General features: G+C 41.0%; 1 protein-coding gene across 1 annotated transcript; it reads left to right on the top strand.

The window, feature by feature from the left end:
• Nucleotides 1-279: 279 nt before the first annotated feature.
• TMEM61 (transmembrane protein 61) lies at nucleotides 280-4,826 on the top strand. Its single transcript, XM_025166659.2, has 2 exons — nucleotides 280-654; nucleotides 4,533-4,826. Exons 1-2 carry the CDS (start codon nucleotides 305-307, stop codon nucleotides 4,822-4,824), a joined length of 642 nt encoding a protein of 213 aa, XP_025022427.1. The 5' UTR covers nucleotides 280-304; the 3' UTR covers nucleotides 4,825-4,826.
• Nucleotides 4,827-9,544: the final 4,718 nt, after the last annotated feature.

The following is a 9,544-nucleotide window of genomic DNA, read 5'->3' as shown; positions in this document are numbered from 1 at the left end:
AATGCAAAAGCTGTAAATTTGTCTCCCCGGGATAAGTGTGACCTTTATTGAATATAACCACAAAATGACATTTGATTTTTCTTTCCATTAAGAAGGCTGTGGGGGTGTTTTAAAAGGCACACAATAAACCTTAATTGATTCTCCTTGAATCTGAGGTTTGTGCTTTTGTTTTGTTTGTTTGTCCTATGACCTGTTTGTATCTACTCACCATATATTTTCTTACCTCTTTTCCAGCAAGAACGTTGATACTAAGACTTTTTCCTTGTAAAGTATTTTATAAGCGCTACAGGCCTCAGTCTTTAACATGGCAATAGCTTCTTTGCGTCATGGAGTGACCATCGCTGGAGCTATCCTGCTGGTGACGGGGACACTGTGCTTTGCTTGGTGGAGTGATGGTGAAATGGGGGTCACTGCACCCAGCAGTGACCCCAAAGTCATGCCTCATGGAGAAACAGAACTTATGACCAGGGCTTCCTCTTCCAGTGCTGTACTCAGATCAATCAGCTTCTTCTGTTGTGGAATCGGTGGGCTTCTTCTCCTCTTTGGACTCCTTTGGTCAGCCAATGCTGGAATAGTTTCCCGGCACTACCAGTACCATTTTTCCCGGGACCTTCATTACTCCACAGTTGAACCTCTTGAAAAGCAGACATGCAGGTTAGCAAGATCTTTGTAGCCATACCTGAGGGGGTCAACACAGTCTTTTCAACTTGCCTAGAAAGTACTTGTCAGGAAGTGTTACTTCAGTAGAAACATCACAAAAAGAGAAAAGAGGAACTGAAGGTTAATTTGTCAGAAGCCAAGCTAGTGAGACAACATTCTGAAACAGTGAACAATATTCCTTTCAAGACTTTTGCCTTGGGGTAGCCCAGCACCACAGTTACTCATGCGGGCCATTAGCGAAATGCAGTTACTCAGGCAGGCATTAGCAAAATGCAGGAGGAAGAATCTTTTTCAATCAAGGATCATGCTTGTTGAGCCATTACTGCTCTCAAAAGAATGTCTCCCTTATAGCCTACCCCAATTTTACGCCTTATGAATGTGTTGCATATGATTGTAAAGTCCTTCAAGTTGAGCTTGACTTTGGTAACTTCATGGATGTGTCAGTACAGAAGTGGTTTGCCGTTCCCTTCTGGGATGTTTTTCAAATTCCTAGTCTAGCTGACAGCCTCTTATTCCTTGGAGGCCTTCCATCCAAGTTGTAACCTGCCCTAACCCTGCTTAGCTCTGGAGTCAAGACAATGACAGCTAGGTACTAGACTACCACTCCATAATACCCAGCCAGCACAGCAAGTGTTTGGAGACAATAAGCATTATAGTCCAAAATTTCAGGAGGGTGGCATACTGAGGAACTTTGTTTTAGCATGACACCTTCTACAAAACTGAGCAGTAACATAACAATAGGTATGTAAAGTATTACTGGACTATCCCATTTTAAATAGGATTGTGAAATCCCAAGATAGCTGACTTATTAGAATTTTGATTCTGGCAAAGCAATTTGATTCACTCATCCTCCCTGCTCCCAGCGTTGTGAAAGGGTGGGATTAAAAGTGTGACTTTTATACCTAAGGATAAAATTACTTTCTCCAATTACTTTTATGGGCCATTGTGTATTTTTATTATACCAGAAATTATGACACAGTGATTACATACTGTATTACAGTATTTTTTTTTAATTTGTTCCTTTTAGTCTAGATAGAACAGTCTCTGCCATGGCTAGTCTGGTTTCATGATGAATTCAGTGATCCCTGTTTGTAGTTATTTCCACTTCTAAATTATTTTCACCTTGAAAAAGAGGAAGTGAGATGAACAAAGGTTATGTGAAAGTTTTACCTGTACACAAACCATGTTGTTAAGTAAAATATAACAGAAAAAATAAGTATGTTTTGTGGCCATGCAGTGAACATTAATCAGTGGGCATACCTCTGAGTTTGATACAAGATGCTTCTCAATAGTGTGGAAAAAGCTGAGGATCCATTGTGTGTGGATACTACACTAACGCCGGAGAAATTTGCAGCAGGAGCTGCTTCTCAGCTTGCTTTCAGATATGTCTCAAACTGTTTTACACATTCAACCTCTATATTTCTAATATAATATCATTAGTGGGTAATAGGTATATTTGATAATCTATAATTAGTATATAATGCTAAATACCTATAGCAAAAATAATTCTGCTTTCAGGCATATTAATTAAACTAGGCAACGCAACCAGTTCCCATAATAGTTTATCATGTTAGCCCTTCAAAGAAATATAAAATAGTTAATAATCAGGACATATCAATGTGTCTTTTAAAAAGCTATGTTATTTCAACTAATTTTAAGGTATAGCGTATTTTTTAAAGTATGCAACAATACAAGGATACAATGCAATACAAGAAATGGCTTCTCAAACTTTGCAATAGCATGAACCACTAACATTTCAAATAGAATTGACTTAGAAGTGGAATTTTCCACATTAGCTTCAGGACTCTGCATGTGGGCACTATGTACGTGGGGAGGCAATGTAAAATTGCTTCTTCCATGTTTGTGAATATTGAGGTTACAATTGGTTCTGCTGTTTTCTTGCAAGACTGTTCCCTCCTATCTGTCCCCTGACTTCTTCTCTGCCCCTCAGTCCTCTTTTGCCTGCAAAGGTGATCAACCCACCCACCCCCTGCTCCCCGCTCCTACAACTGCATTTCTTTTCCCTTAAGTAAAGTAGGTGATGGATCAAACATCTAGTCTTCCTAAAGACAGTGGAGATGCATCAGAGGCTCAAGTGCTCAACCATTTTATTATTTCATTTTATGTCTGATATTTGTATGCCACTGTACTCTAGATGGCTCCAGACGCTTACAGAGGTTGTGCAGTTTATGGCACTAGAGAGAGGGAGAGAGAGAGAGAGAAAAGAAAAACACACACACAAGCATGGTAATTGAGGGCTTTGTGCACATGAGCTTTCAGCAGCTGCCAATACTGGACCTTAGATTCTGGCTCAGCAAGGCTGGGCAGACAATGGTATATGGTATATGGTCAGCCCTTCAAGGTAGTCCAGACAGGAAACCAAAACCATGAGTATTAACACTACCTTTATTGCAGGGTTACATTAACAGAATCTTGCAAGTCTGAGAGCACTTCCTTTCCTTTCCTTTCCTTTCCTTTCCTTTCCTTTCCTTTCCTTTCCTTTCCTTTCCTTTCCTTTCCTTTCCTTTCCTTTCCTTTCCTTTCCTTTCCTTTCCTTTCCTTTCCTTTCCCTTTCCTTTCCCTTTCCCTTTCCCTTTCCCTTTCCTTTCCCTTTCCCTTTCCCTTTCCCTTTCCCTTTCCTTTCCTTTCCTTTCCTTTCCTTTCCTTTCCTTTCCTTTCCTTTCCTTTCCTTTCCTTTCCTTTCCTTTCCTTTCCTTTCCTCCCCTTCCCCTTCCCCTTCCCTTCCCTTCCCCTTCCCCTTCCCTTCCCCTTCCCCTTCCCCTTCCCCTTCCCCTTCCCCTTTCCTTGAGAACTACGGAAGGCTCTTCTGAGATGCTTTCTCCAGCCCATTCCTTTTGTGGGCTGAAATATCTCTTGTCTGACTGTTGTTGAGGCTGCAGCTCATCCTCCTTCTTCCCCAAGGTTATTCTCATAGCCCATTACACTGACCCATTCAGTCTGCACCTCGAGGGCTTTGGGGCAGCCCCAATTTAAAGGCATCATGGTTTTTCTGCTGGTACAGGATGAAAGCATTTGCCCTTAAATTCACATTTTCCTCACTCTGCCTGGACACTCTGTCTTCAAAGTCTTGAAAGTGATCCTGGCAGGGCTGTGGCTTTGCCTGGGCATAGAAATTCCTGCCAGATGCACTCTGGTTTTCCTTCCCTCTAGTTGGATAACCAGGTTATGTGGGCAGAGGAGGAAAAAATGTGAGTTTGGGGTTTAGCTGTAATGTGTACAGCAATTGAACAGCTGATTGTCATGAGTCAGATGGAACTGACTAGATAATACCTCTGCCAGCCTGGGTTTGCTTCCCTGTATATTCATCCATCTTTTTTATTCTGAACCTGGGTTGCCAGCATTTGTAAAATCCTCCTTCAACTACAACTTGTAAGGCAGCCACAATTTTTTTTCTCCCACTGGTGATAGGACAAATTATTACTACTTATAGAATTTGGCTGGTGCCAGGGGATGAGAATTTCATTTGGTCTCTTTCCAATAAGATTTTACTAATATTTGCATTTTTTTTCCATATGTGGGAGAGAAAGAACTTGAGATGCAAAAGATTTTAGGATAATGCAAAACTTGCAGATTTATTCACCTTTATAAGACTAAAGGAAATTTCCTTATGTTTAGCATGACTTATCTCCAGGGATATATAATCACAATTTTGGAGCTGTGGTGTCATCTATGATATTATTTGTAGTGGACACCAGAAAAGTGAAGATACTTTTCCCCCCCTCTAAACTTCTAAGTCCACTAACACGGATAACAGTGCTGATGCCTGTCTTTGTGAACCTTGTTTTAGAATGAAATATTTCAGGACACACACATCCCAACTGATTTTCTTTGTGGTCTTGATTCTGTTTCAGCACCTGGGAGGCCACCAGTATTCCCACGTATGAGGAAGCTTTGAATTGCCAACCTGCTGAAAATGCCTCCAGTGACATGCAGCCTCAGATTTCAAAGGAGAACAGGCTGCCCTTATATCAGGTGGTGGATGAAAATCACAAGGGGCAGGGCAGCCGAAGACGCAGTTCCTCTGACAGTGTTTTGTTTCGGAACATTCCACCAAAGCCAGGCTCAGCGTCACGGGATGAAGTGATAATTGTCTGTGACACTCCGCCCCCAAGTTATGAGAGCATAGGCTTGTGTGATGGATGATCTAGGAATCTTTTAAAGCACTGTGTAGGAATTTCTGGATTGCTATAGATACTTGTTTTCCTTAAATTAATTAATTGTGGCTGGTTGGGATAAATAGCTATTAAGAAAAGAACTGCTGTATTATTTTTTTGTAGGAGCTTTTGCTAAATTATCCAAGAGCAGTCTCAGCATTGCTTTGTAGTGTGTGGTTAATGTGTATCCAGTAAGCCTCGTGGATGTCCAGATTCTTTGGAGGTGCATCCAAAATGTGTAGTAAATATAAACATCATTGATTTGGGGAGAACTACTTAAAAGAAACTCTCCTGAACAGGCCTAGAAGGAAAGTGCATAATGAATTCAGGTAATCAGATTCTGAATTAATGGTTATTTGGAACATAAAGACATGTTCTTAATAAAATGTATTATCAATTGATGATCATGTAGATTTAATATGCATAATGGGATAGAGGTGAATGTGATTGGTTTCTGAACACTTGCAGTAGCAACAAAGAAATCTGAATTGGAATGATTCATTTATCTGTGGCCAGAGGTTGCACTGGAAGTTATCAAATAATGAGATTATTTTTAATGAGTGAAAACTCTTACAAACCTCAGTTTGTAATGTGTGCTTTCTCCTATAACTCCTCTGAGATCCTTTACAAGAAGACATGTTTTTATTGGCTTCTACTATGAAATCCAGTTGCCTGGGACAATGTATCTCAGCCAGTGTTGCATGTCCCACTGGTGGTACACTGAAGAGATCTAAGGGCCTTTCCCCACCGCTGAACTGGTGCTCTCCATCTCTGAGCCAACATAAAACTATACCAGCATGACATTTGCTGCCCCCATTGCAGATCCATATCCTGCTTCAGACACCTCTATTCCTAGTTAGTTGATTTCCCTTCTCTACGGTCAGATCCTATACATCTTGAGTCTGCCTTTGGATGGTGCTGGAGAAGTGAGAAAACACTACTTTAACACTGATGTAGCTAAGGAAGATTTAAGCCTGTCTCACTCATGAACTGGGAAGGAGATGAAGGCAGTGTCATGGGAACATGGCATAAAAAAGATGCTGTTTGCACTTAGATGCAAGCCGGGAAAAGCTGCAAATGGGACATAATTTATTTCCAAATTGGGAAAGACCCCATGAGAAAGAGGAGAGAAGGAGGGCAAAACAGAAGTTGGCTGAACAAAGAGAACTGAGCAAATTAGTATCATTCCTGGAGGTGAAAACTGGAATAGTGTCAGAAAGGTTAGAAAATAAAATAATGTTTTGTGTTGGTTAGCAATCTCTGTCCCTCTCTTTCTTTTAAGGTATTCCTTGATGTGTGTTCAAGGGATGATTCTCTCACTAAGGCCAGCCCTAATTAGCTGCCTTTGTTCTACAATTGTAGCAGTAAACATTATTTTCAACAATATTAGTACTTTTGATATGTCCTTAAAACATATAGTAACTATAAAGTGGGATTGTTGTTTCTAACTTGGTGAGACTCAAGTTCTTTGATGGAAGGATTGGTAGGACTTCAGATATGAAAGATGGAGAACCGGGAACCTACGAAATCTTCTGAGATTCAGACTCTAGGCTTTAAACCCAATGGGACAAAAATATCCTTGAATGTTTCATTACATTCGGGGGAAGAACACTGCATCCATATCAGCCATTCTTACAGATATAAAACCTTGGAACAGAGCCGCATACACTTTTTTTTTACCATGGGTGAATTTCATGGCTTATAATGAGTACTAATCTTGTCATAATGCTGATGGATTTTTTAAAGATCTTTATTGCAACTTACCACATCATATGATCCAGTGGAATCATAACTACAGTACAAGCATAAGCAACTAGTTTATATTTTATTATTATAGTTATTGCTTTCCGGGGTCAGAGCTTCATCTAGTTGTACAATTTGTATAGGCTAATGAAATATCCTTAGGTAACATGGGACTGTGGTCCATGGAAATTTCTCGTGATAATAAAGTCATTAGTCCTTAAGATGCCATGTAATTTTTTGTTGTTTTTGCTCCAAGTGAATATGACTCTCCTGTAGAATATGCTATATGTTGTTTAGTTATACAATTACTTATAGGCACCAAGGTAACAAGAAACTCAAGGTGGCCTACAACTGAAAAAGACCATTAAAATAGCAACCACAATCTCATCTAACTAACCCAGGCAGCTTTTATACCAACAGAGGCTTTTAAAACATTCTTAAAGGGCTGGAAGGTGTGGACATCCCTTATTTCCATTACTGGGGTGTTCCAAAGAATGGGAGCCAATCCTGTTGGATAGGGATCTTCAGCATAGCCTTCTTCAGTGACTGCATCTGGTGGCCTAAATCTAGGTGAGAAAGAAGATATCTCAGAATTGGTTCCAGAAGCAATTTGATAGCCAGTGCAGTGGCCACAGCACAGATGCGACACTGTTGAATCTGCTACTACTCCCTTAACAGATGAGCCACTACATTTTGGATCAACTGAAGTTTCCAGATGATCTTTAAGGGCAACCCTGTGTAGAGTGTGTTACAGTTATCTATACAAGAAGTGTTGAGAGTATGAATCACTATTGTCAGGATGTCTCAATCCAAAAAGCTTTGCAGTTTGTGCACTAGCTGGACTGGGCAAAGGCCCCTTCAGTGATGACCTCCATCTGCTGCTCTAGCAGGAATTGCAAGTTCAAGAGAATCCCAAAATTGCTTCTTTGGGAAGGTGGGGAGTCCCATACAGACAAAGGTGTAACTGGGATCAAACCAGACAGATAAGCAGCAACTGTACCTTGGAAAGATTTAATCTGAGCTCATTTTGACCCAACCAGGCAACTTCCTGTCACCTGGCCAGAACTCACACAGCACCTCTGGTCCAGCTTAGGGTGGAGTCTTACAGCTGATTACCATCAGAATACTGATGGTACCTCACCAAAACTGACTGATTACTTCCCCTGGCAGCTTCATGTAGATATTACACATCACCAGGAAAAGCTTCAAGCCCTATGGAGACCACATTGAGTAACCATGAGCACAACTCCTCTACTCCCATAGATATCAATTGGAACTACACACTTAAGTAGGAACAGAATGCCTACACTACAGTGCCTCCAAGCCCCAACCCCTGCAGGGAGTCCAGAAGGTCAGTAATATTGAAGACTGCTGAGAGGTCTAGTGGGAGCTGAAGGGGTGAACCATTCAGTCCCAGCAAATGTCCTCCAAGAGGGCAATAATCATATCCAGGCATGAATCTTAACTGCAACACGTTTAAATATTTTGCATTTTGCCTGTCTTGACCATTCTGTCAGAGGATAATGTTATACTGCATTCTGATTTTTAAAGAGAGAAATCTTTTAATTATATAAGTTCATAATTATACAGGCACGGGGAGCTTTAAGTTGTAATGCAATAGCATTAACAGTCATTTTTTTCTTAGTACTTTTACATGAGCAAAGTCAGCAAACATGTTTGTTATTACAGCAATAGTTCAGCAACCAAGCAGAATGAAGTGGAAATTCACAAGTAGCTCTTGTGCCTCTTAATCTGAGCAGATAGCAATCATGTCCCTCTCTGATCTGGCCTTGGATCACAGTGATAATGAAAGGGTACTCTTTTCAGCACAAGGTCTAAATTCCAATGTGAGAATGTTGGAAGTTAAAGCAATATTCCAGGCCTGATTTAAATAAATAATCCTACTATATGAGCATGAAAGCAAACATTCAGCCAATCTCTTCCCACCCCCATCAGTGCACCCCAAAATCCCACCGAGCAGCAAAGCAAATAGTAGTCCAAGTTCTCTGCCAATGGAACAAACTCGGGACAAAAGGCCCCAAACAACCACCAAAGTCAGCAGCAGATTCTGCAGCTGCTTGTACACTAGGTTGACACAAGATTCAGGGAGGGAGGAGCAAACTTGCTGGCAGCTCTTTCCCTGGAATTTCAGCCAAACTTGCCACACTCAAGCAGCAAATACAAAGGTACAGCAGTACCTGAGAAGGATCCTCTGCAGATGGGGAAAAGGGTTGGAGATGGTAAAGACTAAAGAACTGTGGTTTGGTGGTGAGCAAAGGCATGCATGGGTGAAGAAGACTGACATCTCCAGAGTGGAGAATGAAACAGAAGAAGCAAAGAATATATAATGATGCAATTTGTTTTCTCTGAACCCCAGGCAACTTTTTAAAATCTTCAACTACTTCCAAGGCCAGGCAAAGTAAGATGAATTGAGAAAGACCACCAATAAAGAGTTACAAGAGATATGCCTTGTAGTCTGCATCTGGCCAATAGGCTAGAGATCTAGTTATTCCATCCTGGATTAACTTTTTGTGCTATTCTAGGTTGCATTCTGTTTTATAAGCCCAGAACTTGAAATTATTGGATGGTTGGGTTAATACAGTATGGTAAGCCATAATGTGATTTGTCTGATTTGACTTAGTCAAAATCCTCTATGGGATTTTTATTTTAACACCCATCAGAGATGATCTTGCTCTTCTGTACCTGGCTGAGGGGTTCCTCCTCAAAGCTAAGGAATGTGGGTAAGGTACTACTGAGAAATCCTGGCAGGGCAGTTCTTCAGATGGGCATTAGTTGCTGATGCTGGAAACAGCATAGCAGAAAAGCAGCTGGTCTTTCCAAAACCTTGCTTGTGATTCCACATCATGCAGCTCTTCCACCGAATGGGACCATGGACCTTTCTGGGATGGTGCTAAACAAGCAGCAGCCAAAATTGGCCAAGAAAGCATGGCTGAACAAAGAGGGTA

The sequence above is a fragment of the Python bivittatus genome, unplaced genomic scaffold, assembly GCF_059951505.1.
Source record: "Python bivittatus isolate LINGU-HERP-01145 unplaced genomic scaffold, Pbiv_v1 ctg000700_np1212, whole genome shotgun sequence".
Lineage (NCBI taxonomy): Eukaryota > Metazoa > Chordata > Lepidosauria > Squamata > Pythonidae > Python > Python bivittatus.
This window is presented reverse-complemented; position numbering and strand designations above follow the sequence as displayed.

Bases quoted from the DNA above. Each gene is read 5' to 3' on its own strand.
- TMEM61 (XM_025166659.2), top strand. From the start codon at position 305: ATGGCAATAGCTTCTTTGCGTCATGGAGTGACCATCGCTGGAGCTATC. The intron at 655-4,532 runs GTTAGCAAGATC...ATTCTGTTTCAG, and splicing joins CTTGAAAAGCAGACATGCAG to CACCTGGGAGGCCACCAGTA.